This window comes from Athene cunicularia (assembly GCF_003259725.1).
Source record: "Athene cunicularia isolate RWA chromosome Z unlocalized genomic scaffold, athCun1 chrZ_part1, whole genome shotgun sequence".
NCBI lineage: Eukaryota > Metazoa > Chordata > Aves > Strigiformes > Strigidae > Athene > Athene cunicularia.
In genome coordinates this window covers 21841436-21860916 of record NW_020799142.1, presented here as the reverse complement: position 1 = coordinate 21860916, position 19481 = coordinate 21841436, and the positions used below count along the sequence as shown (strand labels likewise).

At 39.6% G+C, this 19481-nt stretch overlaps 1 protein-coding gene across 2 annotated transcripts in view; it reads left to right on the top strand.

Moving 5' to 3' along the window:
* The window catches only part of LOC113489636 (leukemia inhibitory factor receptor-like), a 52505-nt gene that overhangs the window by 17702 nt on the left and 15322 nt on the right, over positions 1 to 19481 (top strand). For both annotated transcript variants that reach the window (XM_026865552.1, XM_026865551.1), the window contains exons 2-13: positions 1926 to 2080; positions 2796 to 2916; positions 4931 to 5082; positions 6784 to 6947; positions 7788 to 7962; positions 8229 to 8498; positions 10232 to 10361; positions 12213 to 12376; positions 13817 to 13962; positions 16663 to 16828; positions 16998 to 17068; positions 17470 to 17683. In XM_026865552.1, coding sequence (XP_026721353.1) covers positions 1999 to 2080; positions 2796 to 2916; positions 4931 to 5082; positions 6784 to 6947; positions 7788 to 7962; positions 8229 to 8498; positions 10232 to 10361; positions 12213 to 12376; positions 13817 to 13962; positions 16663 to 16828; positions 16998 to 17068; positions 17470 to 17683 — 1855 coding nt within the window. In that variant the 5' untranslated portion in view covers positions 1926 to 1998. The remainder of the gene's footprint in view (positions 1 to 1925; positions 2081 to 2795; positions 2917 to 4930; positions 5083 to 6783; positions 6948 to 7787; positions 7963 to 8228; positions 8499 to 10231; positions 10362 to 12212; positions 12377 to 13816; positions 13963 to 16662; positions 16829 to 16997; positions 17069 to 17469; positions 17684 to 19481) is intronic.

The following is a 19481-nucleotide window of genomic DNA, read 5'->3' as shown; positions in this document are numbered from 1 at the left end:
CTGGCCTTTGAAGAAGTACTCACAACCAAACAGATATAATTTATATGTACACTGCAGATAGAAATCAGTCATTTTATTCTTGTAACTCCTAGGTTTGTCTGAGTGTTCATGTTTTTGATGTTAGAGGTTTGTGAGCAAAGTTTAAACCTGGAGGTAAAATCCCATATTTTCATTAGTAACATGGGCAATTATGAGACACCATAGAGCCCATAGAGACACCAAAATGCAGTGGGGGACTTCTGGCATAGAGATTATTGATATTTTATGTGGTGGTGGCTTTTTGATTCATCTTTACCTGAACGTGGATTTGTAAAATTTCACTCTTGATTTGGTCTTTAACAAGTCACATGACATGGATATTACAGTTCAAGAATACATAAAAAGGAGATCCAAATGTGTCTGGGTGTAGTATAACTTAAATTAGTATGATTTTATTGAGGTCTTCAGATGTCTTGAGAACATGGTGAAAATAAAATAATTGTTGAGTTTTAAGAGTGTTTATTCTCTCCAGATGTAACACTGGCCTTTACCATAGCATTTCTCTCAGCTCCTGGGCTGCCTGGGCCTTTCCCTCGGTCTGATTATTGCAGACCAAGAGAAAGAAGTGGCTGCTTGTGAACAACTCTGTATTATTTAACATAGAGCTGATATGTTTCTGCTCATACGGTGCAGATTAGTAAGGGACAGAAGAGCATTTCAGACATTCCCAGCTGTCCCCGGAGGGAGAATTCCTTAAGAAAAAAAGTAATTTAAAAAAATTGGTTGTATTGCAGGTACTCCTGGTGGCACAGAGGACTTAAGTGGAGAGGTTTCTTTTAAAATTAGAGACATTTAGACAAAGTCATTTTATTCTGACAATGGTGTACATCTAGCTTTGGAAGAAATTTCTAAGGCAAGATTGGGAGCCTTTCCACTTCTGACTTTTAAAAGAAGTAACCTGGGCAAAATGGGGTTTTTACAAAACTGCCCTGTAGGAGAGGCTGGCTCAGCTATGTTCTTACATGAAAATGGCCGAGCTCCTGCTTTTGGTCACTGAGAAGGCTCCTTGCTACATGGGAGTCATGGTCTCTGGGAGGGCACTTAAGTCTTCAGAGCTTTCAGGTGTCAGGGAAACAGTGCACAAGAGAGTTGCTGGGATTTAGGATAAGCTTTTTCCTGCAGCTTCCTTTTTGAGAAAAAAAACTGATAGTGGCCAATGTGTGGGTGGAACTCAATGTGTTCCCCAGATCCCGCTGAACAGTCAAACTTCTCTTTGAAAAGCATGCTACCCATTAATCTTCAAAGAACTCATCAAATGTAATATTCTAGATAATTTTTACCTTAAGGTAAGTATTTACAGCAACAAGTTAACCAGTTGATAGAGAAATGGCTCTCATTTTTTTTCCTCCAGACATTATTACTTTACACTGTATAGAACCACTGATCAGATCGATTTTGCAGTGGCTCAGCCATCCCCTGTCTTTCGTTATCAACAATATAAAAAGTGAGCATAGGGGAGAGGAAAACAAATGGGCTCTTCTGTCTCCTTAAACCCATATCTGAAGCAGGGCACATTTCCATTCACAGTATACAAGACACTTGGTGAATGTGACATTTCATCTAAGATGAAGAGACGTGTTCTGGGGGAATACCCTGCCATGCCTATTCTGTTCTGGCCTTAGACAATCCTGAATGAAGCCTATGGACAGTTGAGTTTATATGTCTGTGATTTGTCAGGTCAGGTTTGAAATGTCTTGCTGAAAACATATGCATCAGGGAATGGTTGGGACAGTGAAAAGGTTTGCTTGCCAGACAATGAAAAAAAAGGAGTTGCTACACCTGGGAGCAGCACTGAAGAAGAAAAATAGATGGAACAAAGAGTGGCATTTCTGTAGTACCAGCTCTGGAATTTCAAGGGGTTTTTTTGTTTTTGTTTTTAATTTTAGAACTGACCAGCTTGTTGTAAGATGACCTTTATTCCTGCTTGAAGCTGCTGTCCAGAAAACAAACAGTAGAAGAATGTGGAAGAATTCAAGCATTCGCTGCCTTTTCGCAATAGCTATTTTATGTTTAAGAAGCTTAATATACGGCCAAGAGACAGGTGAGTTCATTGCAATGTAATTCACTAATTACTTTTTCTTTGTAGCTTCTGTACTGACACCATTTAATTACATTGCTTTCCTACTGTATTTATGTTCAAAACCTGTCAGGTCTGTGGTCACACACTATCTTAGGGATGAAGGTACTAGCAGGCCTGGTCTCTGCTTTCCAGCACCCAGCAGGATCTTGTAAATCAGTACAAAATCAGGTGTTAAGTTCTCCATAATGAACTGTGGGAGTCTGCCTATGCAGTTGGTGTAAATGTCCACACTGAAACCTTCTTGCTGTATATGTCTGATGTCTGCGACAATTTCATACATTATCATTAATTACCTTTCTATCATTAATTGCCCTCCATGGGGGACAGTGGAGGAGAGCAAAAATCTCATTAAGTTTATCATCAAAGCTTGTGGTTTTGCCTTTGGCCCAAAGCCTGCTTATTAGGCTGGGCTAGGAAGGGGTATTGTGGAAAGAGACAGCTGCCTGCATTGTTGCACACAAGTATAAACCCAGATTTTAGACACTTCTAGAAATCTTTTGGTCTGTGGCTGTCTGTAATCTGGCACACAAGCCATTCAGCACTTTTAAAATGCTGGCCAGACATGTGTGCAATAAAAATGTAAAAAGAGTGGCCATAGATGTGAACAACAGAAATTGTTTTACAGTTGGTCTTTTTTGACCTAAAGTTTGTGACTGTAGTTCTTATATGATTTCAGGATCTCTGGGGCACCCCCAGAATTTGAAATGTATAACGCACAATTTACGTAAAATGATCTGTACTTGGGATGTCTCTTCTAAAGGAAGACATGGACAAACTGACATTTGCTACACTACCAAGTAAGTCCCATGCATACCTAGTTGAAAACTACCAAAGTTTCATGAAAGTATAGTTATTCCTCAGTCACTGCCCATGGAATTTGTGATGCTGTTGTTTCCCAGCATCTCCCCATCAGTTTTCCTTGGGTGGTGCTCCATCCAGGCATGTTAACTCAGGCAGTGGTGGGGTTTCTGGCAAAGTCTTGTTTCATGCTAACAGTTCTGCTGCCAGTATCTGTTTGCTCTCTTCAAAGGACTGGAAGATGCTCTAGTTTACTCAGACTTCTCTGTGTGTCTGCCTAGCCCTTGCTCAGAGTTTTCATAAGGGACATCTTTATACCAGGTTCAATCCAAAAGGAAATGATAGTTGGAATAAGTAAATCCTGATGTTATGGGCCAAAGTGGTAGAATATGTGACCTAAGCGTTGAGTTTCACATGTGGAAAAACCTGAAAAATCTCTTGGTGGCTGTCTTAAAACATTTATAAATTTTAAGCTGTCTGGAGAGCACTATATTAGAGGAAATGTAAAAATTATGCCACAATTACAATAGCTTTTCCAAAGTGAATGCAAGTTGAAAATTTTGAGAAACATTAAAAAAACCTTAAATCTTCAGTGTTTTTTTCACTAATGAGAACTACATGTTCAATTCCTCATGCTGTGGGTCTGCCAAATGCTTATCATGTGCTAGGGATGAGTTCAAATCTTTTTTGCATCTTGATCCTGCCCCCAATCCAGATATTTGTACTGTCTTTTTTCCTGTAAATTCTTCAGGCAGCCCAGATTTGTCCTTGGGGTCCCAGGGCTTGGCTGCACTTCTTCCACCTACATGTTTGATTTTCTGTGTCTACTTATACATACTGCATTGCCAGCTATCATTTCTGTACAAAAACAATGCATATATGTGACATTATGGCCAGAGTTCAGGAGTGTAGAGTTCATGAGGTACTGCCCTCTAAACAAGAACAATCATGTAGCTGCTGCTGTTTCTCCTTAGCAAAGCACAACAGTCTTGGGTCCCTGAAGCAGAGAGGCTGAGAGCTGAGCTTAATGCAGACCTCCCTGGGGGAAAGATTTTGTTTTTCAGTTGCCCAAATATCCTCTAATATATTTCAGTACAGAAGAGGAATACCATTCTGAGCGCTTAAGGCTCAGCTGGCCTCCACTAGCCCAGAGTCTTGCATGAATCTTAAAAGCTCAACCCAAGCCCTTGACTCCAGTTGATGGGAGCTCCAGGGTCCTGTTCCAGTTCATAAGTGAGTAACAGTCCCTCAGCAGGAAGTCTGGCATTGTTCTCTTTGCTTTCCTTCCTCCCATCATTATCCCAAGAGGAAGATCTGGATTTTTCCAAACTTTTTGCCTTTCTAGTTACATATCAGTGATAATGAGCAAAGGGACTTGACCCATCCATTATTGTTTCCTGTATGTATCTACAACTCCAGACAAAGGCCAGATCACATTGTGCTGAGCACTGCACAAACATTATGCAGAGACTGTGTTTCCATATGGGATTTTAGCAATTCTCTCCCCTGCCCTCTGCTTTTCCCTGCAATCTGAGCAGCTGAAGGGAGCTAAAAGATTTGTTCTAAGATGGGGACACAGATGGGTAAACCTGTTCTTTGCACCCTTATGCAGTCACTTTGAGAAGAAATGTAGGGAGAGAGAGTCAGAAAACATAAAGCGAAGTGAAGATTGCGTTTTGGGGTTTTTTTATTTTGCTTATTTTGAAATGTTGATTCATGGTGACTGTAGGTGTCTTTTGGTTAAAAATTAAGGTTTTCACTTTAAAGTGTTCTTTTAACAACTAGGTAGCTGCATTATACAAGTAGTGCACAGCCTATCACCATGATAAAAGTGTTTTGCTTGTTAATCTGATACTAACCAAAGCCCATGGAAGTCTTACTTCTTCAAAACTTCATATGCAACTCTCTGTTTTACAGAGGATTTGTGTTTTATTAGTGTCCTAGGAATAGGACTTAACTTGCCTTAGCTTCCTATCAGCTGAAATACTTGCTTAATCCCCTCTGCTTTTTCAGTGACCTCCCCCCTCCAGTGTGTTTTAAAACTAAGGAGAAAAAGGTCGAGATTCCAGTCCCAGAGAGCTCCAGCACAATGACAATAACCACAAACAGCATTTCTGGAACTCCTTTTGTTACCAAAGAATTTGAAATTCACAAGAAAGACATCTGTAAGTATCAGGTTTTATGTATGTAGGCCTTTATACTGTGATTAACAATGCTCCAGAAGTGTATATGCTTGCAGTTTTCTTTGGCAGTGTTCCTGTCTATAAAATGATGTGCTGAGTCCATATGATTCTACTGTACATAATAGGTTGTATCGTCTTCCCCCTTCAGGGTAAAGAAAACCCCTTTTATCATAGCAGAGGAATCAAGGGTAGAATGTGAGGAAGAAAAAGAAGTACAACACTGTTACATCCCCCTAATCACTCTTTGTCTTTTTATTTCCTAATTGTAAATTAGGAAGGATTTGTAAAAAAGTTCCTAATTTGCATACTGAGGTACCTGCATGGTGCAGAAAGTGCATTTGGTCAAACTTGGCTTGAGAAAGGCAGAATAAACTTCCTAGTGCCTGTTCTTCCATTTTAAATGCTGAATAACTACAGAATGAGTTGGTTTATACCTTCAGTTTCACAATATTTTAAGGGAAGTTATATGTCACTCTCAACAAGATCAGATTGTCTTAATCTGTTTAAATGTATATGAAACTGAACAAATATGTTTGTGCTTGGGAGGTAGGCTGCATCATGTTGAGTCATAGATAAATTAGACTTTTTTCCCAATTCCTTCCCTCCAAAGGATGAAGTTGTAAGCTGAAGATGGCATTGACCCCATCTGCCACACTTGCTCATAATTTAGTCTTTGGGTTTGGTTTGCATGCTTATTCCTGTAGTGCAGTCAGATTCTAAAATCAATAGCATTTCTTATCCATGGCTCAGTTTCCAGTTGATTGCAGCTCGACAATTTGAACAAAACACAAAAATATGTGGGCAACACCCTGGGTTCTCCAGTATCTTGCTGACTTCAAGCAGGATGAGTCTCTCAGGTTCATCACAGGTTATCCTGGATAGTGTGTTGACTGGGCTGAACACTTTGCATGCTCTCAGAGCCTTGGACAGGACAAGTGGGTAAATGACACATTTTAAAACCAGGATTTATCCTGCACTAGGCCCAGGGAACTGCCATAACTCTTGTACTACAATAATCGCTGCCTGCTTCTCAGCCTCTTGCTTCACCACCACCCATTAATAGAAGATGTACTTCTCTTTAATCTCCCTGTCCTGTCACCATCACCATGTCATGCCTTTAATATTTCTTCTAGGGTAAAATTGCATTCACCATGATTCTCTTCAGAATCTCATGTGAGCTTCTTCCATCTTGTGATTCTGTTCTCCTTTCTCCCTCTCTTGCTGTTGTTCTCAGTCCCCTCTTCTCTGCTGGTGTCCAAAACCCACTTCTTCCTTTGGGTTTTTTTTCCATCATCCTCCCTAGATTTGTTCTCATGTACACTTCAAAGACTGTTTCCATGTTTCCTTTATCTCTCAGGCATTGAATGAAGGTTGTGAAAGACATGATGTCTTTCTTACTATGCATTTTGAAGAGTCATGTTCACGATCAATTACTCACACATCTGCATGCTGAGATGTTAAAAGAAAATGCTACCTGGTGACTCATCAGCACCTGTGCTTTCCTGGGAACTTTCATGCTCAAGTAATGACAGAGCCCATCTTGTTCTTATTACAGAGGTTGAGTTACATGTTTGTATGGCTACTAGCCAGTGCAGAGCAGAGAGATGTGGGTCTTACACACCTGTAGAGTTGGTTGCTGACTAATGACTTGGATATGGCTTTTTTCCCCCTCTCTTTTTCAAGCGTTTGTTCCTCTCACTCCACGCATTCTTAGTTTAACACCTGACTTTTCAACTTCCACATTAAATCTGAAGTGGAGTGACAATGGATCAGTCTTCCTATACGGACTGGATGCGTTTTGGCAGATTCAGATACTCCGTAAAGAAGCAATGGAAAAAGTTACACAAGTAAGTCCTTTTTTTTTCCTTTGTGAAAATTTTTGCTCTTGGTAATATCCTGGGAGGTCATCAGAAGAAAGCTGAGAATAATGAAGACTTTAGAGCTTTACAGAACCTGAGTGTAGTCATGCTTCTGGTAGGTAACTTCTTGCTAAATTTCAAAGTTATGAGGACACTGAATACTGTACTATCAGTACTTATTCACAGTTACAACATTTTTTTTTTTTAAATCTGGTACAGTTGTTGGGTTTTTTTTAATTAGAACTGGCTTATGAATTTGGCAGGTACTTTACACCATTATCTTTGCTTTAATTCTCCAACAGTGTCTCAAGTCTTGGTGGTCTTTGAATGTTCAGTTTTCCTTATTTTTTTTTTTTGCGACCACAGCTATTCTAGGCCAAATTGTAGCTCTGTTCTATAATTTTTAGGAATGGAGAAAAGATAAAATGTGCAGCCTGGGACTAATATTAGAAGAGTTTAATTTTGGAAAAGTTGGAACATTTCCCTGACTGGGAGAGGCCCAGGATCCTGGGATGTGGTGTATACCTTTTGAAATGCTTGGCGAGCTTCCTGCTCTCCCTCAAATGTCCGCCCTCTGGTATTTCTGGCTGTCAGTCTACCTGGCTGGTGGGCTGTTTAGCATCTTTGGCTTTTGTCCAAGTAAATTCACAACACAGCTGAAAGTTAGATGAGACAACCTATCAGGATTTTATGATTTACTTCACTTAATTTGCAGTAGTGTTGACACCTGTGAGATTATGTCATTAACAGGTGTTTGTACACTCTCCCTTGGTTGTTGTTTTTTTTGTTTGTTTTTGTTTGTTGGGTTTTTTTTCGTAAACTCTGTAGGTAACTTACTATTCAAAACTGAGTCATGAAGACATGATTCTTTCTTGGAACTGGACATCAGATATGCCATTAGAGTGTACATCGCACTATGTGAAGATTCGCTGTTATATTAATGTAACACAGTTTGTTGGCCCCAAGGATTGGAGTGACTGGAGCCCAATAGAAGAGATCCCTGGTATGTTTGTTCCCTTGCCACTACATGAACTTTGATTGCTTTCTGAAAACTAAGCCAAAATCAGAGGAAAAGCATTAGGCAGTGATGGGCTACTGCTTTTGGGGGTGTTTTGATTAGAGAAATAATGCAATCATTAGTTAATGAATCCTAATAAACATTGATTTGTATGCATTGGAGTGCTCCTCAGTCATGTTTTAGCTGGTCAGCACCCTGTTTATAGCAAATTGTTCGTGTGTGTTTTTTTTCTGTTCTTCCTTCTCTGCTAGGAAAAGATACTGAGCCAAATGGGAGTGGAGTATATCCTCAGGACACTGTGGTGGCAGTAGGTTCAGATGTGACAATTTGTTGTGTTCATGAAAAAGGACAGCAGATACAACGGATGACATATGGACCAGAAATATACCCAATGATACGTCTGAGCAGTCGGAGCAGTGCAATCAGAGTGTTGAATGCCAGTGCTTCAGATACCAGTGGGACAAATGTGGTGTGCAGACTGTCTGAAGATGACATGGATGGAACTGTCTTGTTCGTAGGGTGTATGTATCATTATATTTACTAACCTTAGTAAAATACAAATATTTTTAAGTCTCTTAGGGCTCTGCTAAGAAGCTTTTTTTTATCCCTGGCCTTTGGTTTTTGAGGATGAACTGGGATTGTACTTGTTTGGTTTCACTGTGGAAACTCCAGCCCCTGGAGAAAACACTAAGGCTGGGAGGTTGAGGAGGTACACATGTAAGCCCTCTTCTCTTACAGCCTGGCCCAGACAGTGCTTCTGTCCTTGATCTCTTTTTCTAAGGCACTTCTTCATGAACTGGAATACTTAGTAGTTAATTGCCATATGAAGATTCAGCCCTAGTCTCTATCAGAAAGTACCTGGTTCTTCTTTTCCATAATTGGTCACTTAAGAGCTTTGTGTGTTTTTCCCACAGGGGTTTAGAGAGTTGTCATCTTCCAATAGCTGCCCATTAGAATCCTGTTCCCCATTACAAATGCCAGCCTTTGAACTTTGGGTCTTTGGGGTTGAGGGAAATGAGAGAAGAAACTGGACTAATATTGAAAGTGTGTTCCCAGCTCCAGCCTGTGCCTCTTGTCATTGACTTTGTTTATTAAATATGTAATAGCAAATGCAAAACAGAATCAAACCTTTTATGACTTTTCAGTGAGATGTCATTTTTACATTATTTGTGCAGTATTTGCTTTTGTGAGGGGAATCTTCTCGGTAAATAAGTCAGTGGTTCAGGGACGATAATACCATAGGTTTTTCCCATACTGTGTTTTTTTAAGATCTGGGATGTGGTAAAGTCTGTTACCTGCCAGTGTTTCTTCTTTTGGTACCTACTTAGTGGGAAGGAAGTGGAATTCTTATGATATTTTTGTTGATGACAGACATTTGGGGAAGCAAAGGTCAAGGAAGTAAGTGTGTATGTACATCACCTTGGTTAAGCCTACGTCTGGCAAAATAAGTGTTCTTTTTAGCCTACTGCTTATAATCTGAACTAAACCTGCCACTGTTGCTTCTTGTGTTAGTGCCCCTTCTCTGGGGCTGCTACATGGATATTATTGTACTACCTTTTGGAGAGGAGTGTATGAAACTTGAAATAAGTGCTCTGCTTAGTTTCATGTTAACATGAACCCTCTCTGTTTGGACCACTGCTCATCTTCTCCAGGAAGGCACTAAAGAACATTTTAGTATGGGAGCAAAGAACAAGCTTTAAAAGAAAAAGACAGGCATTTCCAAAGCAACAGTGAAGAGGATGAGCCATTCAGGGCTTGCTTTAATTTTCAAATTCAGTGTGGAATTCGTGCTAAAGGGAACATCTTCTTGACACGACTTGCTTGAAGAATTCAAAGTAGCGGTGGGGCTGGCACATAAGAAAATGTGACGCACAGCGAACAGCACTCCTACATTGCTCAGTGGCTAAACTGATGCTCAGAATGTTGGAAGAGTCTTGGCAGAGTTTCAGTGAAACACTTCCAGGTCAGAGCCTGGAGCTTGTGAACATATTTGCATGTGATTTACCAGATTACCCACCCACTTAGAAGCCTCTAGTCAAGTGTTAGTCAGATGGTGCTGATAATAATTATTCATCTGTTTTATTGGGATTTTTTATTTATATGGTTGGAGTGTAACTGTTACCATGTACTTGTGAAGCACACAATCTAGACCCAGCAAAATGAATGGTGATGCTTTCAGGAAGCTAGCAGCCCAGCTGTCACTCCAGGATGGCAAAACATTGGCTAACTATTTTGGTTTCCTTTCATACTGCAGATGCCCCTGATACTCCCCAAAACCTCAGCTGTGAAACATCTAACTTCCTGAAAATAAAATGTACCTGGAAACCAGGCAGACCTAGTGGACTATACGGAAAGCGAAGAACCAAGTACAGTTTATTTGAAAGGTAAACCAATTCAGCACTAAAAGGAGTAAGAGTGTAGAATTGGAATATAACCATTGCTGCCTGTGACGAACTGCACAATGCCTATGTAAATGAGATAGTCTCCATTGTTAGAGCCTAAAATACTTTTCAAGAGTTTGTGGAAGTTGAAAGTAAGCTAAATTTGGAGAACCCTTGTCTAGCCCTGCAAAATTCCAATGGGAATTAAGGATTACTTTTCCCAAAGACACATACCATTATAAACTCATGAGAAAATACAAAAGCTCATTGTGGTGGGCTGCTGCCAACATGTAGATAAGACCAATATGAAAATATAGGTAGATAGTAGGAGTCACTCACTAATTTTAAAAATTCTTTTATATGCAACCTGTGTCAGATCATCAGTCTGACATTTACTTGAGCTTCTGCTGTGCAGGATGACAGAAACTCACTGAGGAACAGTCCTAAGACAGGCCATGGGGCATTTCCCCAGTGCTACTAGGGAAAATAACAATCAACTATAAGCTATCCATTCTCCTCCCAGCATTAAGAATTAGATGGTATATAGCAGGAAAAGTGCATGTCACCTGGAAAAAATTGAAAGGGACAAATTACATTGGCATCATCCACAGAAAGAAGTGAAGGCTGGTATCCCACTAGTTTATTTTACACTGTATGCCATGTAAAGGCTTAAAAGTGAAAAACTGTTGGTTTGGAATAGCACTTGCAAATGGAATTCCTTGGTAGTTATGATTAGACATTAGTGAGGAGTTAAAAAAATTTCTGTGGTGAGGAGGCTCCCCTCTAATGCCAAAGGAGTAGTCGGGGAAAGGAGCCAGGAGAGGCCTGAGTCACACAAACTGATGGGAAATGGAGTCTTACAGTGGCTTTGAAGCAAGTCAGAGGCAATGAAGATTGGGTTTTGGTCACAGATGTCATTCAGAATGCTAGGGCTAAAGTAGTCGTTGAGTAGGGTGCAAAGAGGTGGACAAAATGAGGCAGGTATTCAGGGGAAGGAAGCTTCAGTCACTGGCTGCCTGTATTCAGCTCATGAACGGGAGTGTAGTTCAGACTTGTTTTGCTCAGCCCAAAGCTGTGAGGAGATTAATGTGATGCATTTCAGGGTAAATATTCACATCTTTGTTCTAAACCCACACTGAGCTATTGACATAGAGAGTATGGTGTGGAAAGAACTCAAGAGTTCAGCTAGAATTCAGTAAAAATGTCCAATGGAAAAAATGAAACTTGTGCTGATGAATGAGAGGTTTACACATAGTGTAATTAAAGCAGCTTCTATATATATACATACATACAGATACTCACTTTAGATTTTACTCCTAAAGATGTAGCTCTGGTGTTGGCTGTTACCAGACTGCTTCTCCTGCTTTTGATTTCAAATCATTTGGGACTAGGGGATGTATCCCAGCTAACAAACCTTAGTTTAGATTTGACAGGGTTGATAGAAAGATGTAATGTATGTTGCATCTCCCTAGTTCAGGAAGCAATTAAGAACGTGCTTTAAATGCAAATATATGCTGATCTGAACAAAGATACTTTAAATCAGAATCTTAGTTGTGACTTGTGAGGCGGTTTTACAGGACCAACCTGTTTTCCAGGCTTTTGAAAAGTGAGAGGATGGAAATGTTATGATAGTGGAAGAGGAGAGTTTCATATGAGAACAGGGCAAGTCATGACTGATGCCACTTTAACCTGCATTGTGGTGTTAGATATGCCTCTGCAATCAAATAATTCTGTTAAGGCATGTGTCAGTGAACCCATCATTCTCTACTGTATTTTCAGTCTAGACTTCTGACTCTTATTAGAAATTATTTTATTAAAAACTTAAGTTGTTCCTCCCCTCTTTTTACTTTGTAGAATATCTGGTAAAAATGTCTCATGTGAAGTCAATGAAATGAACAGAGAGCGTGTCTGTGGCTTTCCAGTACTGGCTGATCAAAAAACCTATGATTTTGTATTAGGTGTCTCCAATCCTATTGGGCAAACAGAGTCATTGCTTTTGGTTGATTTAACTCAAAAAGGTAAGTACTTAAGAATTACAGAGGCAAAAAGATACATTTGCTGCATGCTAACAATTTGTTTGGAGTTTGAAGAACTCTGACATGTTATACTTGTCATTATTTTGTTCTACTGTCACCAGTATTTTACTGTGTTAAATAATTTGAATCTGAAAAGAAAACAGCTTAGGACATGTCCCAAGGCAACAACTAGGTGTACAGGGAGATGCCAGTTCTCAACAGCAACGTTACCAGGTTGGATACACTGCGGTGTTCATAAATGCCACTTGGCGATCTCATAATTAGCCAGCTGCTGTTTATGTATTACTTCATATTCTATTACACATCAATAATTAAAATTTAGGTGTAACTTTTGTGAACTGTAAGTGACTCTGTATTTCAGTGTCTGCTTATAGAGCAAAATATTATGTACAGTATTATTTTACAACAGTAGCACTAAATGGTAAAAGGTAATAGCAGGAGTATTACCTGCTATTGGTAATAGCCATGATCGTCTGCTGTTGTGGTTTGTAGAAAGAAGTAACTTATTTCATTAGACCTTCAGTTTAAGCAAGGAAAGAGAGAAAATGATCACCCTTCTAGTGCTGTTGTCCCCATCCTTTTCCATCTTCCTCCACAACCACACCCAGGGATTCAGGGATTCCTAATGGTTACAGCATCCTTCCATTCTCTGTGAAAAGCTGAATTTAAACGTGAAGACGGTGTGGGTTTTTTGTCAATGTCCCAGTTCAACTAGCCTGAGATTAGAATTGTCAGAGTAAATTGGCAGGTCCTAGAAAAGCATAATTTGTTTCTATTAATTATAAGCTGGGCTGTTTTGTACCTGATCGATACGACTGCTATTTCCTATTTGTTTCCTTTCCTTTCTTTCCCTCACTGTCCACTTAATTCCCAACACAGAGTACATATTTCCTTAAGGGTAACTGGACCAGTTCCAACAGTAGAGATTTTTTTCTCTGATAGCTATGAATAGTAGCACTGAATATTAGAAAAATTCCACAAAGGGAGTTTTGGAAAGGGAGAAGTCATGTATGTGTCCTACCTTGTCCTAGTCTGTCGATTTTAAGTTTTGACTCAAAAAGTTCCGGGAAGGTAAACAAAGTTAAGTGAATTTCATCTGTCACTGTGGTCCTCTGAAATACCTTGTGTTTTGCTTTTTTGATAAAGTCAGTAGGAGGGGAAATTTTTCTGTGTCTCCAACTCCTTATCACGTGTGCCAGTATGCTTAACCTTAATTAAATTTGTTTCCATGTTTGATAGCTGAGAAGAGCATCAGGAATGAGACTGCTTGCAGGTGCCACCCTAGCACCAGCTGTCCTAGTTGCTGATTGGATCACTTATGTATCCTTCTGATTCTCATTGATCTTTTAAAATCAGATTTTTCTGAATTAAAATGAATGATTTTTCTTAGAACTGAGGGTTTCCTTTTCTTTATTTTTTAAGTTCATCCAAAAGCTCCGGAAAAGTTAACTGTTTCTGGGAACAGCTCTACAAGTGTCCATCTGCATTGGTTTATAAATGGCAGCTTTGCTGAGATCAGGCTTCTGTGTCAAATTGAAGTTAGCTGTGGTCACTCTGAGCGAAGATTGGTAAGTGTTGCTTTTAGTGGATTTTTTTTACTCAAATGTAGATTTTTTTCACTGAGCTAATCACATTTCAAATTCTTTTCTCTCCAAGAGCTTTATTCTGATCATCTTATTAAATGATTGATGTAGTAATGACTAGTAGTTTATCTACTAAAATCAGAAAAAGTTCTGCTCATCTATGTTGTTGACTGCTTTGGAGTTTTTTTTGGTTGGTTTTAAACAATTTAGGGGAGGATGGAATTAACCACCATGGTATTTGATACTTGGAGAGGGTCCATGGTGCTGTATGATGACCCTTTAGGTAACATGCTGTGTGACAAATGTTAATACTAACACACACAGTTCCAGGATGCACTGCTGCTCTGTGGACTTCTACAGTTGTTATTTCACGTTGCCTTTTGCAGTCTGTAGTTGAATTTCTTTCTCTTTTTTTTTTCTCTTTTTTTTTTTTTTTTTTCCTTTCCCTTCTCTCAGAGAAGAGTTAATTTGCTTGCTGTCAGCAATTGCCATGCATGTGGCTGTTACAGGGAGCTGCTAAACCTGCTTGTATGTCAGTGATGTAGAGACAGGATAGGGAAGGATTCTCCCACTGGGTGTATCAGTAGGTGATCCCCAGTGAACACCTCTGCAGCTGGAGAAAAGGTGGTACTTCTTGGTGGGGTTCAGATTTTCTGGCATTCAGGCTTCCAGCTGCTGCTCAGCAGAGTAGTGCTCCACATCATGGACTGGAGCTTCATATTTACTCTGTTGACTGTCAGAAGAGTTTAGGATACTAGTTTAGACACCAGCATCAGATGTTGAGTGTAGGCGGTGGGAATACATCGTCTACTTCCATACTGCCTAACTTAGTGTGGGGGTGATCTGGTGAATGGCAGAATTGGATGTTCAGTTGGCCTGAGATTCAGCTCCGAATTCTGTTTGCACATTCAGAAGGAGTTTGAGTAAGCCCATGCTGAATTATCAGGTCTTGGTGCAGAGCCTGAATTTGTAATCTGAGCATATTAACCTTAGAGGCTTCTTTTTACGATGCTTATTTGATTTTTAGCAGTATTCTATTACGCACTGCATTTAGTTGCCTGTTGGGCACAGCTATTGGGCACATCCTTGAATAAAGTCACTCAAGCCACAGAAGTTATGCAGCTAAGACAGAAGGTAATCATTATATACATTGCCTCTAAAGTAATAGGGTAGTAGTTAATGCATGCTCTGTAAGAGTATTTTTTAAATACTTTCAAAGAACTTGATGGGTGTGAAAACCTTAACTTTTTATATTTCTCTGTAATGACATGTTTTACGTAGTACCCAGAGATTAGGTATTGCAAAGAAAATCATAGATATCTTTGGAATTAACAGGAGAAGGGGCTGGCTTTTAGATACCATCATCCCCATTTGTCTGCATTTCTCTGCTCCCAACAGTTACTGCTTTTGGAGCAGTCATCAGGGGAAACAAGCAGCCAAGCGTCACCCACCCCAAGCTCAGTTAAACTGCTAAAAAAGTAGTTTTGCACAGTTCTGTCTAGCCAGTGCCGCTGCTTGAAGCCTGGGGTACGCACTTGCCTGTGAACTCTGCTACTAGGTCAGTCATCTGGGGCAGTGGGAAACGGTAAGGTCTTATGCTGCCACAGTAGTTTGATTCACTGTAGCCTGCAGCTACTGATATTTTGAAATACAGCAAACAGCTTGGTAGAAGTTTTTATAGCCTTATTATGTTGTCTCTTGTTGCTTAATAAAAAACGTCCAAGAGTTCTCTGTAATAAATGAAAGTAGCTGTGAAATTATTATGGGGTTTTACATGGCATTTTGAGGATGTTTTCAGAAGCTTTTTCATCTGTATGAGAGATTGTTGGCTTTTTAAATATTTTTCAAGTTGTCATTTGGCTTTAGAAATGCACAATTATTTGCATTTTAAAGTCACTTGGGAGTCCAGTTTTTGGCAGCTGTGATGCACATGTGTTATAATTAGATTCAGAAAAAAATAATCTGAGGCTTTAATCATGAAAATGAAATAATTCCTAGACTCACACTATTTTAAGAGTAATAGGAGAGACTAGTCCTGTTAAACGAGCTGTGAACAGAGATCACCTGGGTAGGACTTGGATAGCATCTTTCAAAGGAAAAAGGACTGTCTAGGAAGAAGACTTTGTGATAAGCATCTTGTTCAGATGGACTGTCTTCAGCACGCTTCTGTGCATGTGTCTTAGGAAAAAGGCCTCTGTCCACTCAGTTGGATGTGCATGTGCATGGTGGAAGTGCAGGCTCTGAATACTAGAGATGAAATCCTGCCCGGCCTCATGTGAGCAGTTTTGCTGCTCATGGGAGAGAGAACTGTATGGGATAGATGGGAAGCAACATCCCACTGTTGTATGCAGAGCTCATACTGTTGAAGGCTCATCAGTGTTGTCTCTCCTTTTCATGCATTATATCTCAAAGATTCTACCTGCTGGTCATATTTCAACTTCTGTGCTACATATGACATTATTTTGGCAGATCTCTGAAAACCTTTGTTTAACCTTTGTTTAGGGTGACTACATAGGAAATACTTTCCTTTTTCATTAATTTTTTTGTAGGACTTGACTGCAGCTTTTTTTCACTGTTGGTATTCTTGGGGAAAAATAGGACCTTTTTAGGTGTTGACTTTCAACATAACCTAGGAGCAAAAAAAAAAATATATATATCATGTCAATTTCTGCAAATTATCAACAGCACAACGTCTCCATGCCTGGTGGAGAATTCTCAACTTACACAGCTCAGCTGAACGCATTGCATGCATATACCAAATACCAGTTCAGGGTGCGGTGTTCGGCTGCTGACCACTTCTGGCGGTGGAGTGACTGGAGCAGGATAGAGGAGCATACAACACTGGAAGCCCGTAAGTTTATTTAATTCTTTGATGATAAAATGTTGAACTTGTGAAGCCATATATTTTAAAATCAGCCATCTAAAAAACCTAATTTTTTAATAGCTGGTAAATTGTCTACTGTGCAACTTGGGGAAGGAAAAACCCTCTTTTTTTTTTTCTCTTTTTTTTTTTTTCTTAGCTCCTGCAAGAGGGCCAGATATCTGGAGAGAGAAAAGTCCTTCTGGAAAAAGTCTAAAAATCTTTTGGAAGGTAGATGCAACACTTAAAATTTTAAAATATCATATAATGTAACTTTGTGAAAACATTTATAAATTAGTGAAGTTTATAGTCAATAAATCAGTCTGCTTTTCTTCACTTTTTATAGAACCATCCATTAAGACAAGTATTTTTCCCCAAATGAGAATATTATTACCATTTTATACTTCAAACATTGGATTGAGAGGCATTTCACATGAAGAATTAAATTTTTAATATATCCCAGATGAAAATTAAAAACTAACGAGCCTACGTGTTAATTCTCAAAGTCACACTTGAATATCTCATAGTCTTACACAGTCATCAGACTAGATGAGGACCTTACATTCATATTATCCTGTGTCTTTTTTTGTGTATTCCATTTTGGTCTTAATGTGCTCTTTGTCTGTTCATAGCCTTTATCCCTTTCTGAAGCCAATGGAAAAATAGTGTCTCATGAAGTGTCCTGCTACCTGCTAGAGACACCACTGGAGCATAAAGAAGTCACTGAACCCTCAAATAGTACTGAGATAAAACTTGGGACAAGTGACTGTATAATTAGTGTTGTAGCCAAAAACCATGCAGGCTCATCACCTCCTTCGAGGATAACAAGTGTGGAACTTCCAAGTGGTGAGTGCTCCCAGCAAAGAGCTAAACACCTTCAAAGCTTGAGGAATACCTGGGCAAGTTTGTTTTTTGAAAAATAAGATAGATACATGCTTTGTTTTTTTGTCTTTGGTTTTCTGTTCATTTCCCCACCTCTGCAGCTATTTGCACTTTTCTGGAGACCTCCCAGGAACAACAAGGATAAGGCTTCAAAGCATTAGAGCATCAAAACATCAATCTCTGACATTTAGGGAGCTCAATTTATTTCTGTGTGTTCTTGTTTAGGTTCTGAAAAGTGTTACATGCTCAGGAGAATCAGCATAAGGTTTTGTGGGGCTTTTTAAGGGGAAAATTGTCAGTTCAGTGCTTTTGAGCTCTGCAGGAGAATATTAATTGTGCTGGTTGGTAAAGCGTTGGCATCCTTGTACTAATAGTTGGTGTTTGAAAAGGAGGTAGGACTTCTCAACTTCTCAATTAAAGCACTGCCAGCCTTGCTGCGGGCTTTTGTAAATGAAGATAGCTGAGCCAGATAATGATTTTCTGCTCCCAACACTGAGCTTGGGGAGAAGATAATATTGCATGTGGTGGTTGAGAGTCCATGCTTCTCTGCTTGTCAGGAAGAGTGTCATCTCCCAAAGCCCAAAGCTGTAGCTCAAGGTCTGCAGGAGGGACAGATTTATGTAGTAAGGCCCTCTCTGCTTGCTTACCAGGAACTTTTAGGGTGCTGCTTCTTCTTCCCCACCCAGAGAACAGGTATTGTAGTTGCCTGTCTTGCAACTTAGTTTCTGACAAGGCAGGGCCATCTCTTGTAGGAAGAAATGTGCTTTGGCTGAGATTCACAGTGAGAGAAAAAACAAGTTTGCTTCTATGCAAAGGAAAACTCTTGCTCTTGTGCTTCTCCAAAACACCAATACCTATAAGTATAGTCCTAGTCTACTCCTTGGAGGGAAAAGTAATTATATGGGACAGTTGAATGAATGACAGTACTTTAATAGCTCTCCTTCAGCAGTGAAAGAACGAGACTCTGGGAGCCAGGGATGTGTCTTGTAATAGATTTGTGGTGTGGGACAGCCGATGGCAAGTGGAGCTTTGCTTTCATTTATAGCCTTCTCTCAGATGTCTGAGGTTGCTTTTGGTGTTACCCAACTTGTACTCATTGAAGATTTGCTCCCAAGTTGGTATAGGAATTATTTGAGTCACTGACTGGAGTCATGAAAGATGACTCATTCACTGAACTGGATGACAGTTCTGCCCAAACATCTCTTCTGGCTGTTTCCTGCGTACAGTCTGTAAGTGCTTTTAATGTCCATAAGAGAGCAGTGGCTCTGAAGCTTGAGATCTGCTGAGCTTTTGTGAAAACTGAAAACACAAACAAAGGGTACTCTGCCTTAATTAATTTGTCACTGTCTCTGAAAAGTTTTCTGCAGAGCTGGGGCATATAATCAGTCTGTTACAGACTCCCCCCACAGCAGTACTATAGTACTAGTAGTTATTCCTACTAGTCCAAGTTGCAGCTATAAATACTAAAATGAGCAGTACTGCCATAGGTGGATTTCTAGTCATCTGGCTCAGGAAATAAAATTGAGTATGGTGTATTTAAGCATTTTTTTTAGAGAGTATGTGCTCGCTGTCAGTAAAAAGTCTTTCCTGTAAATAGGAAAGCTAAAGCAGTCTAATTAGAAATATGTTTTCTTCCTGCGTCATGGAAGTGTAGTTTCCCTGGATGCATAGTAATTTTTTAGGGAAGGGAATTGAAAGACTTCTGGAGTTGACTTGCTTTTTTAGATCGTGTATCTTTCTTGCCATGAGCAAGCTAGAAAAG